At 32.3% G+C, this 22,429-nt stretch overlaps 1 protein-coding gene across 1 annotated transcript; it reads right to left on the reverse strand.

Moving 5' to 3' along the window:
• Positions 1-14,573: 14,573 nt before the first annotated feature.
• Positions 14,574-21,009, reverse strand: LOC132313603 (probable galactinol--sucrose galactosyltransferase 2). The gene is made up of 14 exons (XM_059812440.1): positions 20,778-21,009; positions 19,327-19,549; positions 18,984-19,228; positions 18,705-18,795; positions 18,513-18,561; positions 18,318-18,409; positions 18,103-18,210; positions 17,626-17,748; positions 16,452-17,004; positions 16,265-16,332; positions 16,019-16,153; positions 15,699-15,916; positions 15,406-15,494; positions 14,574-15,307 (listed from the first exon to the last, which is right to left on the reverse strand). Exons 2-14 carry the CDS (start codon positions 19,515-19,517, stop codon positions 14,954-14,956), a joined length of 2,316 nt encoding a protein of 771 aa, XP_059668423.1. The 5' UTR covers positions 19,518-19,549; positions 20,778-21,009; the 3' UTR covers positions 14,574-14,953.
• Positions 21,010-22,429: the final 1,420 nt, after the last annotated feature.

Consider the following 22,429-nt stretch of genomic DNA (forward strand, 5'->3'; position numbering starts at 1 on the left):
CCATTCCCCTCGATGAACTGTATAATTGCTCTCTAGTACAACCTTCAATTTTATATGTGGCCACAAGGTTGTATTTAGAAATATTACACTCTGCAGAGATTTCTCCAGGTGAGAGCAACTGTATACTTTGTGCCCTAAAATTGCTTATTGTTAGCAATATCATTTTCTTTAGTGGCACAGGTGTAGACTTACTTTGAATTTTCCTCTAAGTGAAGTCTATTGACTTCCCTATTTGATTTATTCAAAGTTTCTAACTTTGAGTTATATTAAGAATATAGAACTACACCTTTAATATAAAAGACATATCCACTATTGGATTTGAAGTCTTTAATATCCCATATCCAGATTGCATCACTGTTACACCTCCAATTTAGTTAGATACCTCGATCTATGCAATATTGGATTTAGGGTGTATCTCAACTACCCAATTTATTGTTTTTTAGTGATCCGATCCTGGATTGAAAATGTGCAATTAAACACAGTTATTAAGTTGCCTTGCAATCTCAACCAATGATATACTTTGGTTAGTATATATATTTGAGATTTACATCTACAAAAGTTAGCTAGGCTTTTGTTATCATAACTAGTATTATCTCAATCTCACTTTATTGAGAATATACTATATTATCAGATGTTAAATCTTTCATATCAAATATACCAATCAGTATATCATTTATATTTTAAGGCATACAATGACTTACGCATCACATTTATGTCATTGTCTCGGTAGTAGCTTTAATCCATTCAAGGACTTATAAGCTTACACACTTGACTTTTCAACTGGAACAAATAACTCAGCACTTCAACTGAAAAAAGAACTCTTCTAGTTGTTCCATAATATTTTCCTCATAGAAAATAATATGCACGTACTATTGTTATAATAATATAAATGATTTTTGGTTCTATCATAAAGCTCTTAGGACTTGGAACCCCCCACATTTATAAGTATTTCTGTTAAGATGAGTGACTCGTAACAAATTTCATCTATGGATAATATCTCCCCACAACTTTGAGATAATCCTGAAATTTTATCTCTAATGTATTTATTATGATTTTTCAACTATGAAAGTACCATATATTAAATACTTCACCTCATCTGCCTTTTCAAGGTTCCATATTCGCTTCTCAACAAGCATATATAACAGTCTCTAGTGCATATGTACTCACTTTATCTTTAGCATATTCTTATAATAATTCACCGACAATACCGTGAATTAATGCTAAAGATATTAATTACAATGGGTTCTAATTAATATTTGCTTTTACTTCTTTTATATTTGTAAATTGAGTTATTCATGTTTAGGTTCATGTTAAGTCAGTCATACTAACATGTTATAACCTTTCATGTGTCACACATCACATAACTTAATCATTTAAGCAAATAATTATCTTATTATTTAAGCTTTGGATACAATCACCACAGAATGAGCACTCACTTCTTAGCTATCATTACTTGTCAAAAGTGAGTTCTTAACTATCATTACTAGCTTAGATTAAGTACACTCTTCTCATATTTCACTACTAGGTTATGATGAGCACCCACTTTTTAGCTATTACCGCTAGCTTGAAGTTAAGTTTGTTTAGCTATCAATTCTAGTAGTTCATAGTTTTAGTACATACTTATCTAAGTAGTCTACCTTGGTAGTAGAGTAATTTGTTTTAAAGAATATTCTTCAAAAACTACTACTTTATAAGTAGTATTATTCCCTCCTACATGAGCAGATATGATGAATAGCTCAAATAGCTTATGGCTAAAATAGCTACTCATCACCCTCGTGTTTTTTACTATCAAGTTGAGAGCTAGAACCAACTAACAGATTTTCCATCTTCCTCTTAGGTTCTGTGCACCTTATTAATCATTTTAGCTTATAACTAAGCTACCTTGTTTGCAACTCAGTAACATTTTAGCTTTTAGCTAAATTGTACATTAGAGTTAACTAGTTTGATTTAGCTTGTCTCAGTGTACTAGCTTAGTGTATCCATAACATTAAACTCTTTAGAGTTATCGAAAAATCTTTTCTTATTTAGCCCATTCACAGCTATACGTGTCTTAGACACTAATATAGATCTTTCTCCCTTGACTATTGGAAGAATTGACATACTTAGACTAATCAATTTTTGTCTGTTGTATTAAATACACAAACCAGTCATGAACTCATACAAAATTAATAATATCAAACATTAAATCAACTATATTATAAAATTAAATTACTATGCACATTAAGTAATTCTACTACATAGTTTAATATTATAATCTCAATTAAAAGTAAGCACTTATATAAATAATATTGAACTCAGATAAATAATATTATACCATATGATTAATTATATCACATAACTAATCTAAGAAAAAAGATTTGTGGCTCATTCTCCAATAAACATGCTAGAAAATTAGGACCAAAAGATGTAGACGTTCTAGCCTACAAGAAAATGATATGCACTGATGTTATAACCTATCAAAGGTTTTATGTAACGATCCACTCCATCACATAGTATGATATTGTCCACTTTGGGATCCAGCCCGCACGATTTTATTATTGGATTTTATCTCAAAAAGCCTCGTACCAATTGGAGATAACACCACTACATAAAATCACTTTACCTTTCCCTTACGTAGGTGGTGTGGGACTGTGCACCTGTAACTTGCTCAATGTGATAACATGTCAGTGCCTCTTGCACCCGCCCACGGCACACCCACCCACAAGGTTGCCACATTATAGGTCTCACTTTAACTTTTCATAGGAGTAAGATCTGCAACCTTAAATAGACACCCCCACACTTTTAAGAATTTATAGAAAGGTTTTCAACATTTCCATAATTCATATGATGTCACATTTCTAAGGTTTCATCTTTGCTTCGTGGCAAATACACATAACGGTATCTTGTGTAACCAATGATAAAAGTAACGAAGTACTTTTTTCCACCTCTAGTTGGTACATGTTTAAGGTAATGTCATATACTTCATAATATCATATTACAAAATTAAATAATTCAACCAATATTGAATAATTCAATAATCTACTTATATAACATGCTTCAATTTCACGTAATATTGAATGCATTAATATTTAACATATTATCATATAATAATGTATATAACATTATTTTATCATATCTCAACTATTAGTATAATATCTACTTATTTATATCTTAAATAGAAATATATAATAAAATCTACGCAAGGAAGGATTCTGTCTTAAGATTGTTGGTAAAATATATGCTTAATGTGACTTTTAATATATAACAACCTTTATACTAATATGTCATGAGATAATTAACAATATGCTAATAAATCATTAATTAAATATGCAACTCTATATTTAATTAAATATACAAAATAAAGCAATAAAATAATAATAATATGCAAGGAATGAACCTGGACCGAGGCTAGTATTGGATACTATGTCCTTAAGACAGATTCGCCCCGCTATGGTGCTAACGGACTCAGTGGCGTCTATCTCCCAGGATACAACGGTCTACATCCACCAGTAGCAGCACTACAAACTCGTGGATACGGCGAACCTCCTCCGTGTAATACTCTCTCTGACTCAAAAATGCATCTATATACTATATAAATGCTGAATTGGGTGTAATCCGAACCAAATGGTTCGGACCAATCTTAATATAGCTCGATGAAATTGGATTAGGATCGAAGTGGCTCGAACCACTTAACCTAAGGTTTGAACCCACTTGGGTTGGGTTCTAGTCTAGAGAGGGAGATAGAAGAAAATGAAAATGAATAACTTGCAAATGATTCAAAGGGGGGTATTTATAGAAACAGAAATGCCTTTTCTGATTGGGTGCGTCTCTTCATCATTGGACACAACCATTACAATAGGTTGCAATGGTTCACATGGTGTCTATTCACCACTAGACACATCCATTCCAATAGGTTGCAATGGTTCACATGGTGTCTGTTCACCAATAGACACATCCATTCCAATAGGTTGCAATGGTTCACATGGTGTCTGTTCACCAATAGACACATCCATTCCAATAGGTTGCAATGTGTCTTTTCGAATGGGTGCAACCATGGGTCATGATGGTTCGAAAAAAGGTGTAACCTTTTGAAAAAACTAAAAAGTGGTTTTTTAATTTAAAAGGTGTAACCCTTTAGAAAAACTAAAATATGGTTTTTTTTTAATTTAAAAGGTGTAACCTTTTAGAAAAACTAAAAAGTAGTTTTTTTTTAATTCAAAAAACCAACCACCCAAAAAAAACCTACTCATTTGTAAAACCCATTTAAATAAGCCCAGCCCAAAATTAGGCCCAATCTAAAATTCCAAAAAAGAATAATCTGGACTTTATAATTAGACCCAAGCCCAAGCCCAAATCCTAAACTCAGCTTATTTAAATTTCAATTTGTTTCAACATTTTTTCCATGTGGGACAAACACTTCCCACATTTTGCATACCCATTTAGGCTTATCAAAACATTACACTTTGGAGCTAATTTCTCATTCATCCAGAAACGGATTTCAGAAAGTAAATATACCACGTTCATCTCCTTGCGGAGAGAAACGTGCTTGTCTAGAGATCCGTAAAAAATTAGTAGCGGAATCTATTTCAAATCTCATCCAAAGTTTATGTTTTTAATGCCCCCGTTTCCAACAAGGGCAACATTCTTACCGCCGGAATGGTTATGCCACATAAACGTCATGTAGGGCGAACAACATATATGACATAGGCAGTCTATATGAATCGGGAATATTTTATGTGATACCCTCTAATTTCGGAACACGGGTTGATCAAGTCCACGCACAAAATCAAGGAATATCAAAAAAACAATTTAAGTATTTAACAAGCACAGGGTACAAAAAAGAAATAAAAAGAATAAATAACTCGCTGAAGGGAATCTATTAAATAAAAGTTTCATTAATAATTTTTCAAAATTTACAACTCGGGAATCCTGTAACTCAAGGACCCCTAAACCAAAATCCACTATCTATTAATCCATAATACTTACGGAAGTGATAATATCCTATTTGGAAATAAAATAGAAAGAATAGATAAGTCCTCCAGTTGCGAATCCTCAACCTCGAGACTTGAACTTCTAATAACCTGGAAAATAAATCGTGGGTTAAACCCTACGAGCAAGCTCACTTTACCAAATCTCTGAAAACCAATAAGCAGATCATCTCTGATCAAAACCAAACCTAATAAAGTTTTAACTTTAATATAGCATGATATACATATATATAAATAATTATATACAACATAACCTTCCTTTCCATTAATAGTTTTATTAATTTTCGAAACATTAAATCATGGTTAAACATAATCACACCTAAACCAACTCAAAACTCTTCCTTTATTAAAGAGAAACCCCTTTAACCTACACTCCATTTTAAATAATTATTTTAATAATAAAATATAATTCAAAGAAAACTATATTTATTCCAAAAGTCAATAGTGAATTTAAATCATTTGGTATAAGAGCATTCCAGGTTCAAGTGTCCCTAGGGTGTCTTTCGTTGTGTGACTTTCGCGTTGTATACTCTTTTACTTAGAGCTTAAGTTTAGGATTCATTATATTCTGTATTCGGTCCACTAGTGTGTCCTAAAGTTAAATCGTTTAGTCTTATCAACAAATGGTAGGACAACGATTTGGAAGGTATTGGAGAAGGTAAGAGCATAGGTGCCAGGATTGTTGGCTAAATCAGTATATAGAGAGACAATATCTATTATGGAAACTGATTGAATGACATAGATTACGAAAGTTGATAGTTTACATTCACATAGTAAATGCAAGTGTGAGATTAAGATAGATAACTGAATTGTAGGAATTTATTACTTCTACACGCAATATTGTTCAGGGCGGATGAATGTAGTTGCAGAATTGGTTTTTAAGTTCTGTTTTGAGGACTGGGGTGTTCCAAGGTTGTTTAGATCAAATTAGGTGATTTAAATGGTTGAAATACACTGGTTAAAATCTCAGAATGCGTAATATACATTAATATGTTAAGGACTTGAACCATGTGGAATTTTAATTAACTTACATGTTGTGAATGAAGGATTTATTTACTTAATATTATTCTAGCAATTTTAATGTATATTTATATGATTTTAATCATGTATTGGTATATAATATAATCATGTATATGTCGATTTTTTTTTTTATTATGGTTGCTTCTGGATTATTTGATGTATAATTATATATGTTGCATTAATTATGGATTTATACACCATTAAAATAATATGGAGGTATTTTAGGGACGGATTAACGGAATAGTTAAGTCCTACCTATTTATTTATGGATTGTATGGTTTAATGCACCGGTATGGGACGGTGGCATTTCAGGGATGGATTAACCAAAGAAGTTAAGTCCTACCAATATATTTATAAGGGAACGGATTAACCATAGAGTTAAGTCCTACTTATTTGTGTCAGGTCAGCGGAATAGTTGGATGGCATGCCATTGAAATAATATGGTTGGATAGTTTACTTTTATGTTTGGATATAATGGATTATATATATATGTGCCACGATATAAGCTTGAGTCTCAGGATCAATGGTTAGGATGGAGGCGTATATTGCCGATTGAGATGGGTAGCTGGATTTAAGAATGTGTGGGCCCTGGTAGAAGGAGGACTCGTGACCACCTTTGTGTGCGTTTTACATGAGATACCCACTATCCGGTTGAAAATGCTTTAGTCCAGTGAGAGTCTCTAGTGTGTACTTATATTTATCAATTATATAAATATGGAATTAGCTAATTACGAGATGTGTTTGCTAATTATGAATATGTGTGGATGGGTTAATTTTCACACGGATAAAATGTATAATGAAATTTGAAATTAAATAATCAAAGTTTTCATTTCATGGATTCGTGAATTCCGAGGACGGAATTCCTTTTGTTAGGGGGGAAGAATGTAATACCCCGATATTTTAAAGGATTTATTAATTAGAATTAATTACTTTTATTTTATTTTTAAATGATATATTTGATTTAATTTGAATTAATTGCGTTTATTTTAATTTTTAATTGATTTGTTTTATTGAGTGCTTAGATTAATTGTTTTATTTTATTTATATTTCCTGAATTATTGATATGATGATTGTTGTGTGTGTGCTTAATTATTGATTGAATTGTTGGCGTGTTAATTTTATTAGTATGGTGTAACTTGGTTGTAATTTATTGTTTTGTTTATGTGCTTAGTGTAATTAGTTTTTAGTTTTTATTATTTAAGTATCTATTTAATTATTTGATTTATTTAAATTAATTGGATTTGGGATTAAAGGAAGTTGGACCAAAAGATGTGGTATTGGGCTTGTATGAAACCTTATTGGGTTAATTAATAAAGACCCATGATTATTTAATTATTTAAATGATCATTTTTGTATTAATTATAAATATATATAAATATAATTAATTAATAATTGTTATGGAAAGATATATATAAAGATATATATTTATAGATATATATAGGTCTATATGATTTAATTAACCCATGAATTAATTATGGAAGGTATATATATATATTTGTAATATAATATGTGTTTATAGATATATATTATTTAAGAATTATTATTTTATTTGAAAGTCCTAGTAAGAATAGGATTTGGATTCTAATGTGTATAAATATACGCATAAGACTTTAGGGTTAAAAGTTTACACGTTAAAAAAAAAAAAGAGAGAGAGAGAAAAGGAGAAGGCCGACAAAGAGGAGGCCAGATTATAGAAAGAGGATATCGGATTTGGAAGAGGCAATCAAGACTTGAAGCTTCGGTTTTATTTTGAAACCTTCAGGCGAGTTTTCTTTATATTTCCTCTTAGAACCCATAAGGATTTCACCTTGAGTATCAAGGCTTTAATTTAATTAAATTGTTAATTTAAATCATGGTTAGAAGGGAGTTAATAACAAAAATATTAAGTTAATTTTATTTGGTTAAATCATGATTAAATTGGAGTATTAAAAGCATGATTGATTATTATTTTTATTTTTTTGGAATTGTAGGATTTTAATTATGTATATAGGTTGTATATATTTAATATCAACTGTTTATGCTTGATCTTTAACCCAAGAGAATTATTTAGGGTTTATAGAATTTTTTGCGAATTTTCTGTAATTTTTAAAAAAAAATTTAGAGTTGTTTTATATTTTTCTGGAATTATTTAGAATTATTTATATATATTCTGGGCATATATATATATGTATATATATATATATATATATATATATATATATTTATACAAATATTAAGTTCTGTTGCGGCGGCATAAAAAGGTTAGTAATCCGGTGTGATGCGGCGCATGCTATCACGGTGCACATGGAATCTGGGCCTCTGATGGGTTTTGATTAATGGGTAGTTGATCTGGTGTGGATGGGTACATATGAGCTCATGTGAGATAATCTGGTGTGAGTGTATACATGTGAGCTTCGGTGAGATAATTAGGTGTGGATGCATACATGTGAGCTCAAGTGAGCTAATCTGGTGTGGTGCATTTGTGTGAGCTCAATGATATAATCCGGTGTGGGCGGGCTCACAGTAACCATTGAGCTCAACCTATTATTATTCTTGTTTTGTTACTCAAAATTTAAAAGGTCATAACTTAATTATTTTAAATCGAAATTGGGTCATTCTTGAGCTCAAATTCAAGAATTTTTCGTCCTCTTTCCAATGGTATCAATTTCATTATCAGATTCTCATCATAGTAGGAGATATTTATGTTTTAGTGAGACGATGTAAGAAAATTATTTACCGAGATGGAGTATTTATGGGAAACTTTATCTGACGATATTTTGTGGCATTTAAATTGCATAAATATAATTCAATTAATATATTGTTATGGAAGGAAGTATATGTATATACATATATATATATATATATATATATAAAATAATCAATGATTATTATGGATGGTATTATATATATTTATATATTATATAATATATTTGTATGTATATATATATCAATTAAGATGATTATTATTATTATTCTTATTTGATATATCTAGATTTGATGGTTAGTATTCGTGATATACTTATAATCTGCATGAGAAGTTTATGTATGAATTAGCTATTATTGAGTCTAAAGTTGGTACATGTTTGAATTGTAGGTATGAATGAGTTGCCATAGGTGTAAATATAATGCCTAAATATTCGTATGAATAAAATACATACATAGAAAATATGGATGAGTTGCTAATTTAAAAATATAAATATATATGTTTGTGAAGGCATGGTTGAATTGCTAATCTATAAATATACATATATGGAGGCATGGTTGAATTGCCAATATATAAATAACTATACTTATGGAGGCATGGTTGAATTGTTAAAGTATAAATAAATATACTTAAGGAGGCATGGTTGAGTTGCCAATATATGAATGAAAGTATTTATAATGGCATGGTTGATTTGCTAACGCATAATTAAATTGTTATGTGTTAAATGATCAAAATATCATCTATGGTTATTGTATGTATAGATTGGATTAAGATTAAATAGTCTTAAATTAGAATAGTCTACTGCTTACAAGTTAGTGTATTATTTTATACATACGAATAAAATAATACTGGTGAAGACATGGATGATTTGTCAAAGTTTAGATTTTGGAATTCAACCATGCCTCCACAAACATATATATTTATATTTTTAAATTAGCAACTCATCCATATTTTCTATGTATGTATTTTATTTATACGAATATTTAGGCATTATATTTACACCTAAGGCAACTCATTCATGCCTACAATTCAAACATGTACCAACTTTAGACTCAATAATAGCTAATTCATACATAAACTTCTCATGCAGATTATAAGTATATCACGAATACTAACCATCAAATCTAGATATATCAAATAAGAATAATAATAATAATCATCTTAATTGATATATATATTAATTGAATTATATTTATTCAATTTAAATGCCACGAATTATCGTCAGATAAAGTTTCCCATAAATACTCCATCTCGGTAAATAATTTTCTTACATCGTCTCACTAAAACATAAATATATCCTACTATGATGAGAATCTGATAATGAAATTGATACCATTGGAAAGAGGACGAAAAATCCTTGAATTTGAGCTCAAGAATGACCCAATTTCGATTTAAAATAATTAAGTTATGACCTTTTAAATTTTGAGTAACAAAACAAGAATAATAATAGGTTGTGCTCAATGGTTACTGTGAGCGCGCCCACACCAGATTATATCATTGAGCTCACACAAATGCACCACACCAGATTAGCTCACTTGAGCTCACATGAATGCATCCACACCTAATTATCTCACCGAAGCTCACATGTATACACCCACACCAGATTATCTCACATGAGCACATATGTACCCATCCACACCAGATCAACTACCCATTAATCAAGACCCATCAGAGGCCCAGATTCCATGTGCACCGTGATAGCATGCGCCGCATCACACCGGATTACTAACCTATTCTTTTTATGCCGCCGCAACAGAACCTCATATATATATATGTATATATATATATATGCCCAGAATATATATAAATAATTCTAAATAATTCCAGAAAAATATAAAACAACTCTAAATTTTTTTTTAAAAAATTACAGAAAATTCTCAAAAAATTCTATAAACCCTAAATAATTCTCATGGGTTAAAGATCAAGCATAAACAGTTGATATTAAATATATACAACCTATATACATAATTAAAATCCTATAATTCCAAAAAAATAAAAATAATAATCAATCATGCTTTTAATACTCCAATTTAATCATGATTTAACCAAATAAAATTAACTTAATATTTTTGTTATTAACTCCCTTCTAACCATGATTTAAATTAACAATTTAATTAAATTAAAGCCTTGATACTCAAGGTGAAATCCTTATGGGTTCTAAGAGGAAAGATAGAGAAAACTCGCCTGAAGGTTTCAAAACAAAACCGAAGCTTCAAGCCTTGATTGCCTCTTCCAAATCCGATGTCCTCTTTCTATAATCTGGCCTCCTCTTTGTCGGCCTTCTCCTTTTCTCTCTCTCTTATTTTTTTTAACGTGTAAACTTTTAACCCTAAAGTCTTATGCGTATATTTATACACATTAGAATCCAAATCCTATTCTTACTAGGACTTTCAAATAAAATAATAATTCTTAAATAATATATATCTATAAACACATATTATATTACAAATATATATATATACCTTCCATAATTAATTCATTGGTTAATTAAATCATATAGACCTATATATATCCATAAATATATATCTTTATATATATCTTTCCATAACAATTATTAATTAATTATATTTATAATTAATACAAAAATGATCATTTAAATAATTAAATAATCATGGGCCTTTATTAATTAACCCAATAAAGCTTCATACAAGCCCAATACCACATCTTTTGGTCCAACTTCCCTTAATCCCAAATCCAATTAATTTAAATAAATCAAATAATTAAATAGACACTTAAATAATAAAAACTAAAAACTAATTACACTAAGCACATAAACAAAATAATAAATTACAACCAAGTTACACCATACTAATAAAATTAACACGCCAACACTTCAATCAATAATTAAGCACACACACAACAATCATCATATCAATAATTCACGAAATATAAATAAAATAAAACAATTAATCTAAGCACTCAATAAAACAAATCAATTAAAAATTAAAATAAACGCAATTAATTCAAATTAAATCAAATATATCATTTAAAAATAAAATAAAAGTAATTAATTCTAATTAATAAATCCTTTAAAATATCGGGGAATTACATTTTAGACTTCTCTATACAAATATGGTCCGGTTTGTAATTCTTTAGAGGTGTATAGAGTTTTAATAATGTTCTACAAGGTTATACTAATTTGTACAAAACTGTCTAGATGTATCTAAGTCATGTATAGATTATTCTTTGGAACATTCTAGAACCTCTAACTTGTACAAATCTTAATCGTTCATTGTAAGAGCTTTGTCCCAAGGTTTGAGAAGTTGAACAAGGGAGAAATCTTTGGTTTGAGAAGTTGAACAAGGGAGAAATCTTTGGTTTGTAGAGGTATGATGATGTGAAAAATGATTGACAAAATGTCATTTTAGAGAGAAAATGCTCTAAAGACGTGTAGTGAATTCTAAAGTCCAAAAAAATCAATTTTTACAAACATTATATATACACAACTGGTCGAAAACCATGATCTTAATATTATAGGGTATTTTAGCAAAAAAAATTTATGAGAGTTTATGGTCAATTCGGGAAACTCACTATCTCCAAAAAGATCAAGAATGAAACCCTAATGCATCTTCAATGAGTGACTCATATTCTTGCAGTGGGCAGATAATTCAATTTTGTCGAGAAATCTCCTAGGGCAGCCTCTGCAAATGATTTTAAGGTCTTTGTGCTTGTTTTGATGAACCATAAACGCCTTAGCGGAAAAATCCTTCTCACACGAGGAGGTTTATGCCATTTGAGATAAAAGAGTCAAAAATATTTGTTAGTTAATTAGATTAATTTCAAAGTAACATAGGGTAAATAATTTTTTTTTATTTGATAATAATTTATAGGTTTGAAATTAAATTATATATGTTGAAATATATATGAGTAGCTTCCAACTTTGATGGCACCAACTTGAGCTCATGCAACCGTAAAATATGAGAATTTTCACGTAATTTTTTTTCTTTTTAGGTAAATATATATATTTTTTCAATATTTGACAAAGGTCTAAATTGAGGTTGATATCAAGTCTATCGGATGGGAAGTGCAAAATAACTTACTAAAATTGATGAATAAATTATTTTTGTTAAGTTTTAATATATATATATATATATATATATATATATATATATATATTGAAAATATTTTATGACAATCAAACACAATCAAACACCAAAAAATTGAAAATATTTTATGACAATCAAACACAATCAAAGACCAAAAAATACACAATCAAACACCAAAAAATACAAATATATATATATATATATATATATATATATATATATATATATATATATTACTGAACCTTTCAACAATCCATTCGCAAATACCTTTTCATTAATTTGAATGGGAAGCCCAACCATATATTTTTTACTAATAGCCCTTGTGACGAGTAGTTGTAAAATTTTATTTGGGCCTTATATAAAAAGTTAGTGGTGAGTAATCAAAATGGTACGTATATATTTTGATGACATGGTTAAACTGGACCTCAAATGGTACGTGTATATAAACCAACTGACCAGGTCTAACTTCTTATTCCTTAAATTTTTTATTATTTTTCTTTTGGGTAAGTTAAGTCAACTTAAAACAAATAATCCCAATATTTGTTTTGTAGATTTTTTCTTTTTGTCTTTTTTTTTTTTTTTTTCATTCTATGAAGTCCTTATAAAACTTTTGTTATTGACTGCGTATGTAACACAGTAGCTTTGAACATTGATGGCAAAACTTGAGCTCATGCACATATTCCTAAACTGAGCTGAGTTAGTTGTGAATCTTGTGATGGTTAATGTGGAGCCTGAAATATACTGTACACCAAGATTCAATTTTGCGGATCTAATTAGAGGAAGGTGGAGATTCGGGGGCTTACCCAGAACTATTTTTTTTTTTTTTTTTTTTTTGGAGGGGGAAATTTTGGTAATTTTTGCACTTGTTATGTTGTTGCGACGGTATTTATTCATTCTGAACACTCTATATCCGTTGTTTTGATCATCATAATGAAATTTCTGCAACCCCTTTGACATAACCCTAAAATTTTAGGAAGCCAAGTAAATATGTGTGTTCTTATTGTGTGTGCGTGTTTGATCCATTTATTATGTTTTTTGTTTAATTTCGCTACAAATCATAACATATATAATACGAGTGAGAACATAAAACTTAAATATTTGTGAACAAATCCAAGAATTTCATCACTTTTCAAAAAATAAATAAATCCAAGAATTCCATCTGCTTCTTCATATAATTATGATTATATGACTTTTCCCACCTTTACCCAAAAGGATGACCTCAATAAGTATCCTATTTCACAAAATGGTACTTATCTTGATCTTACTAATGTCCCTTATAAAGATCATCTTAAAGCCATTGACGAATGGGCACAATTGCTAACCATCTTGGTCAAATAACCAGAAAGCTACATGGGGAAAATATCGTTTTCTCGATTACATTGCAGCAACCCTACAAGGAGACGCTCTTGATTGGCTTCGCCAGTGGGATCACACAGCGAAGGGCAAGGAACAAAAAGGATTAATTGGGTCCAATGAAAAACTTAGGCCCAGGCTTGATTTTACTCTATTAAGAGCACAGGAGCACATTTACCCTGTTCTATAATTAAAACCCGAGGAGAGAAGACTTGAGATAGACTTTACATTTTAATAATCAGATAACAACAAAAAAAAATAAAAAAATTGTTTGCCAAATACCATGCCACAAACGAATTTTAATTAAAGAGAGAGATGCCACCAATGCCTTGAACAAATTTAATAAAAACGCATCTTCAATGTAATGCTTTAGTGTTACATTGTTATTTTATGAGCATCGTTTAGTATTGTTTGAATTGTGCTTATTCAAACAAATAGTCGCAAAGAGCATTCATGAGCAAGTGACTTGGTACCGTAAGTCCACAGAGCAAAAGAAACTGAGAGTGATCAAAAGAGAACAAACAGGTAGAGCTTTATTACAGAGAAATGGAAACCAATACAGAACCACAATGGAAAGTCTCCATCACTTCCTCTCTGCAATACAAAAAGATCATCTGAAATCACAACCACCCCTCACTTTAAGCTAATCGACTCCTACATACTCTTAACCACCTTCACAATGGTGACAACATTTTGCTACTACAATAATTTTGCTACTCTGCAAACTAATTAAACTTCGATTTCACAACCACCCATCACTTTAAGCTATAATAGACTCCTACATACTCTAAGCACCTAAACAGTGGTGACAACATTTTGCTGCTACACTAATTTTTCTACTCTGCAGACTAATTAAACTTCGATTTTTCTACTCTTCAAACTAATTAAACTTCGATTTCAACGGTCCATCTGTAGAACTCCTCCTCCGTTACAGGAATGCTCAGGGTCAGTAATCCGGTAGCAGTGTCGTAAGTGAAGTCGGTGCTAGCATTATCCACAGTGCATTTCAGGGGACACTGAGAAGAGTAAGCGCCAAACCGGCCACATCCCCTGACTTTGAGTGCAATAGTTGCCGACGGAGATAGGCCTTCACTGGATGGCTCAGAAATAACGTCTCCATCAAACGACTCGGGTTTTTTGTCTGGAGCCAAATGCACTTCAAACTGCTCCACAGCACCACTGGTGTTGAGCATGTCGAGCAAACCAATTGGTGCAAAGGAGATGTTCTTTGTAATTTCCTGCATAAAGAAGTATCAGATTAATGAGTAAAAGGTATAGTCCATGAATAATAGAGCATCTTGGTAGTAAAGAAAAATTACTCTTAGAAGAAACTCACCTTCAGGGGACAGAAATGGTAGAGTTCATACTCTAGAACTTTAAGTGTCACAGGCAGTGAGGCATCTTTTGGTAATCTAATTACTTCCCCTGAAATTTGAACAGATGACATTAAGTATGAAGTAGTCACAAAATTTTGCAAAGACATTCTTCCTAATTTTAAATGGATATAATTTCTTAAGTCCCCAAATGTTCAAGCACCCAAAAGAACTTCTTAAGGCAGGCAAAGTGAGGAAGATGAATCCTTAAACATATTTACTACTATGATATACACAATTTAATGAGTTAAGTTACCTGATCTGTGGCAAAAAACTACACTTTCACCATTCCAATCTGGGCCAGCAACCTGGGGCAGAACATCAACGTCGGTGGCCTGCACAGAGCCACTGAGGGTGCTGGGAGATGCATCATGGATTTTAGTTTTCTTCTCGATCTTGCACCAACCAGCACCTTGACAGTTGAAAACACCAACCACACCAGTGCATTTATTGGCATTCCATATTTTAAGCAAGCTGCAAGAATATATCATTTGAGTTCAATTTTTTGATAAAACCAAAATGTTCCAAGAGATAAATGTTGGTTTTAAAATAGAAAGTAGATATTAAGTCACAGACCTGGTCCCATCTCTTGCTGGATCAGCGAAAAGACAATCACGAGTTGGCCTGCCAGGTAATTCTGCACGGAGCACCGATCCATCAGGGAGGACCAGCTTCTTCAAAAGCTCAAAGTTGTGGTTGCCAGGCTTGTCACTATCCAGACATCAAACATAAAAGAATTGTAATTAGTTCACAATTACTTCAGGTTTAATTTAGGGCTTTAGTTTTTGTTTGGAGGGGGGAATGTATCAAATATTACAATACCTGACGTAAATTGCACATCCTCCAACTGTTCGAGCAGCAGCATGATACTCTGCAGCAGGATGTAAACTCTGCAAAGTGAAGTTTTGTTCATCAATGTCTCTTATATTGCTCAAAATTTCTTGCTTTAATGATGTTCAACTTAATTGAAGTCGACAAAACCTGTGAACATTACATCTAACATACTTACATGAAACATATCCCAATCAGGTTGCATGAATTCTCCCAGGAACAGAGTGTTGTAAGCCACTGATGAGATATGGATAGTGTGAGAAGCAGGATCATGAGGGTAAAAATCATCAGAAGCCCTCACTACAGAAGTCTGCTTGGCACTATAGATCCCGTCGGTATTGTGGCACATGCAAGCAATGCATCCATTGTCAGGAAAGTTCCGCGCAATGGAAGCTTCCAGGGCCTGATGGTAGGCACGAGTGAGAGAAACTCTGCCACCGTGGCCGGCACCAAGGGTCTCAATAATGTTTTGCACATCAACTTTGACTCCATCTACTCCACAGGAAGCTAGGTAGGCATGAAGCTCGTCGTAGAAGTTGAATACCTTCTTTGGATGCACCAGGCCCAGGCCATGAACGGCAAGACTGTCCATGACAATGTCCGGTTGGTTGCCCAGTACACCTGGAGACTGAACTGGGTATGCCAAAGCAGTGTCATAGTGTTCCATGCCAGTAGCTGCTGGTTTTACTCCGCCCCAGTACCCTGCTAGAGCATGCCATACATACACATTCCTGTACAAATCGAAAAAGAGTCGAGGAAACTTATCAGTAAAGTGTGCAATGTTGTATGGTAAATTTTTTCCTCTTTGTAATCAAACATTATACTATTCCAACAAGTTAAATCAATTTCTCTAATCAGGGCAAGAAACCATTGAGATTGCATTATTCTTAAAATTGAACAGCATGCAACATTTGGTTGTATGTAACATATGTACCAACAGTCTGTAAAAAGAATATCATCATGTGCGGTAAATTTGACATTAACATAAAAATGATAAATGACATTTAATTCATCATTTTAATCGAGGGCAGCGTAAACAAAAATTATTTCAAATCTTTGCTATTCAAGGGATAGGGAAAAATGAAGGGTTTGCAGCACTTCCCTGGATCCAAAGGAGAGTACTTTGGGTCCTCCCAAGTACCAAAACGACTATCATGCCTGAATCTAACTGGGCTTCATGGTGGTGGAAGTTCTAGAAGAAGGGCGGGTAACCAACAACTATTTAAAATCTTTGATATTCAAGGGACAGGAAAAAATGAAAGAAAGGTTGGCAGCCCTTCTTAGTTGTTTGTGAAACTCAATATGAAAAACAAACACAGACAAAGTAGCAAAAACAAAGTTAGACAACTTACTTAACGTTGTGGTGCTGCTTGGCTTCATCTACAACGTGCTTGAGGCCTGGTGCCTTGTCATTGTTCTCTCCATTCTTTTGAAATTTGGCATTCTCCTTTATTCCTGTCAGTCTGTTAGCAAATCTGCAAGATCAAATTCTAAATAAATTAAGAACTTATCACTTGGATAGAAACAAAATAAAAGAGGATGAGTATGTGCATGCATAAGAAGATCCAGTCGAAGATCAAGTCTTCTTGACAGCCCAATAGCAATCCTATATTAACAACATTATTACGTTCTCCTCATATACATGGTACCATATTAAACATATTCAAGAACTAATTCTCTCTTCTACCTTTTTTTAATTTCTAGTTTTGGAACCTATTTGTTATGCTTATTTTAAGCAATTGGACTACTAAATCTTTCACACAATTGGTACCATATTGATGCTAATATTGCTTGATTTAAACAGATGAAGAAAGAGAAAGGTGTCTTACTGTGCTCCTTCTTGTACAACACAATTTGAGTCCTTGGCTTCGCTACCAATCTGTTGCCAGCCATCATCTATAATTAGGAACCGAGGAGGAGTCCCTCCCTCTGACAAGCTGCAGTAAATATCACAGCACAACTTTAATAATTTCAATAGATTCTTAGAATTTTCTTCCATTTGTAGTTAGAATCTAATTAATTTTTGTACTCCATTTAAATTTACCTTTTAAGGCCCTGTTCAACGCCCTCGGCTGTAACATCAGTGTAAAAAGCATCCCATGTACACCAGCCAAACCAGTCAAGGAAAGAGGGCAACTACACATCCACCAAAAGAATCACAAGATTCACTCAGAAAACCCACTTTTTCCATCAAAACAAGTGAACCATTTTATACAAGAAAACAAATCAAGGGACTTACCTTTTTCTTCTCTCGGTGAACAAAAGTTTGCATGTGTTTCTCTGCCTCTCTGTTTCACAAAAAAAAAAAAAAAAAAAAAAAAAAAAAACATTTTAAGATGAACCATGAACCAACAGGGCAAATCCAAAATGAAATCAGACACTCTTTACACAAGAACATTTATTTATTTCTATGTAAAGGGAGAGGACTTACTTAACAGCCTGGTTGATGACTTCAAAGGGATTGGTCCCAGCATGCATGTACACAAGGTAAAGCCCTTGGTTGGTTTTGACAGCATCATCTCCTACAAAACAAGTCACACCACAAAAAACAAAGTCATTTCGATTTCTTTGAACTCACAGATCATTTCTATTTTCTATTCATCAAATGGGATGGTGGTGGTTTAACCGAACATATGCCCCCCTATGTAAAAGAACATTTCCAGAGCATGTTGGTGTAGCCTACACAACATAATGGACATGATTTACTCACCACTCTCGAGGCAAATCTCAAGTTCATTCCTCTCGTTGCCTTGGAGAACAGCTCGGAACTGGCCCTCAAGGAGAGGGAGGAAGACTGTGTAGATGGTTGGGGCATCATCTTGTTCCCCTTCAGAGACGTCTTTGCTCTCAACGAGCATGAATTGGGTCTCCAAAGGAATATCTTTCCCACATGTCCCCATTCTTTGAGTCATCCACCATAGCTTAAAACGGAAACAACACACGAATCGGAGACCCCTGTAACAGAATGAGATGAACATAATTAATACTGTTAACTTGATAGACTTAAATTTTACAACAGTAATTTTATAAATAAGTTACTCCTAATTGCTTACTCTAACACTCCCACAGGGAAGACATGAAGGCTTTTGCTATCTGACGCCGTGGCACCGATAAATGAACCGGCAGCAAGTCCACCACCAGATCCCGGAGTCAAAACAATGTTGTCAGGAACTCCCGTTAGTATGGTTTTCCCATGAGCCACAAGGTTCCCATCATTGACGGAGATTATCGGTGTAACCGTCATCTTTGCACACCTTACTATGGGCTTACAATAAGCTACATCAACAAAGAAAGCAATAAGCATGACATACATAGAAACTAAATATCACACACGCTAATTAAGTACGTAAAATGTAATAAAATAAGTGTCAACCTTTGAATTTAGTAAACATAAAATCTTGAAAATAAAAACACATAGAAAACCACCATTGAGGGTGAGGGACGTGTTGTGTCATCTATAGTCTAGTTTGGCAATAATTAAAACTTAAGGCAGCTCTAAGAAATTTTCAAAAGAGTACAAACTACCAAACTACAACAAAGAAATTACACTTCAAAAAGCAAGAAAATGATTTGGACTTTCAACAGGCAGCAGTATACTGTGGACCAAAGTTTTCTTTTAACTTTAGCAACAGGCTTTGTGGAAAATAGGAACAGAGAACTAAAACAAAACAAAACAAAAAGAGAAGAGAGAAAAGACTATGTGAAATCGATTTATCGGAAAAAGGATCGTTTTCGTCGTGAAAGATATAAAAAAAAAAAAGAAAAAGGGGAGCAAAAAGTTCAAAAATTGCCATTTTTCATGGGGAAAAAAAAAATTAATAATCACTATTAAGACTGCAAAAAGACGATTAACTTTTGAATTAAACCAATAGAATCACATGAACATAAAGAGAGAAATTTAGACAGAGAAGGACAAATTTAAGCGTGAAAGCTGAATTCGCTCTGATGTAATCATTTCTGTTTTGAATCGCCTAATAGCCCTTAAGATGAAGATCACGAAAGAAAAGTCGACTCTCAAACTTGACTTTTAATTCCAGATTGAGTCGGCGAGGAGAGTGGCTATCGCAGAGAGAAAAACCGAGCACAACATAAAGTCGAGAGAATCCAAGGGCATATTGGTGAAACAATCATATATAACTTTAAAATCTATCCAAACGAAAACTGAGATCAGAACTCTTTCAATCACCTCTTGAACGCTTCGAATGGTTTCAAAGAAAGACAACAGTAGCTTAATAACTATAGGCATGTAAAAGAGGAGCTGATCTTACTTACTATCATGATTAAATAAAATAAAAATTGTAAAATTTACACCAAATCAATTTGAAATTTAAAGAAATTTCTTCCAAATTCCTCCTCCTCATGAACACATATCCCTGTAAACACACCTCAAGATCAACAAAAACATCTGGGAGAATGCCTGAATTTCAAAACCTCTCTCTATATATATAGTTCGATCAGTACAACAACAAAATCGAACAACTCAAAATTTCACCATAAAACTCACCTCTGTATATGTAGCCGACTCAAAGACAAAATCTCTCGTGGAAGCTCTGATGAAACAAAACTCGGATATATTTATATAAGCTAAATGTATAGAGAGAGAAACAGCTAGAAATTAGTGAGAAGAAGTGCAATCCAGAAAAGGAATGCAAACTTCTAAGAGAGAATAGAAACGCAACGAAGGCAAATAGTACTAATGAAAGACAATGATCAAACACAAGGATGAATGGTAGAAGTGAGAAATGAAATCACCTGGGTTTATATAGTCTGTTTGGCGTTAAAGTTCGAACTGATTTTGATGAAGGATCATGTTGATATTTTGACACGTGGAAATTGTAGTAATCTTGCGTACGTGAATTTTCCACACTCTGGAAGATAGATATTTTGATTAATATATAGTAAAAAACATGTGCAGAGAGTCTAAGTAAATTCCAAAGAAACGTTAATGTCGTGACGAAGCATTGTCTGACTGTTTATCTTCTTTGTACCAAGAAAGCTTGATTAGAAACAGAAAGTAATACAAAGAGATGATTATTTGATGGTTACACTACTTTAATCTAAAGCATCGAATGGTTATATTCTTCTGTAGAGGAAACAATCTACTTGTTATTCAACATTAAGTTTATTTACAAATTAAAGCTTCAATTTTAGATCAAACATTAATATTATTAAATATATATATATATAAGAAAGTAATACAAAGAGATGATTATTTGATGGTTACACTACTTTAATCTAAAGCATCGAATGGTTATATTCTTCTGTAAAGGAAACAATCTACTTGTTATTCAACATTAAGTTTATTTACAAATTAAAGCTTCAATTTTAGATCAAACATTAATATTATTAAATATATATATATATATATTTAATAATATTAATGTTTGATCTAAAATTGAAGAGATTTATTTATATATCTTTTATCAATTACAACGTAATATACAGTCACAAAGTGTAAAGTGAATAGTAACCGCATTACTTAACAAATGGTGTCAAAATCTAATGGAAGGGGAAATAATGTTTTGTACAAACCCTTTTTAATCATAATTTTTAAAATTAAAAAAAAAATTATTTAAAATAGTGTTAGTTGGAATAAATTTTCAAAATGTTGAGAATTTTTTAGAAAGTTAATTATTTTAAAAAAAAAATCAAAAGATGATCAAAAATTAAATGATTTTTTTTATTATTATTAATTTTTTTATACTAAATGGTTGGAGTGCAAACAACTTTTTCTTTTCTTTTTTTTATCCTTCCCGAAAGAGGCAAATATATAAAGATCAAGAAACAGAGCAGTCAACAACTTATTCGGTTGTATGAGCCATATCTTATGAGTTGTGATACATTTGCATCCCTTGGATTCAATGAAAGGTTGCATTCATCCGAGTAAACACAGCTCGACATGTGTAAAGTACACGTCAGACATTGCCAGGAAGATAGTCCCGTGCACCTCGCTGACACGTCAGCTGCATATCCACAAGTCAAGCTTGTGGGCCACAGGCAGCCCCCTTGAGCGTGGGAACTCAATAAATGGACAAGGAACGGACGTGGAAGGGACCCACATGTCGTGATTATATATGTGTGTATCATTGAAAGAGTGTTTGTGTTTAGTTCACCCACTCGCGAAACGCGAATTAGGGGGATGTGAGAAGTACTAAA

Source organism: Cornus florida, unplaced genomic scaffold, assembly GCF_030987335.1.
Source record: "Cornus florida cultivar Cherokee Brave unplaced genomic scaffold, ASM3098733v1 CherokeeBrave_3.0.0_Hap2_Chr06, whole genome shotgun sequence".
Taxonomy (NCBI): domain Eukaryota; kingdom Viridiplantae; phylum Streptophyta; class Magnoliopsida; order Cornales; family Cornaceae; genus Cornus; species Cornus florida.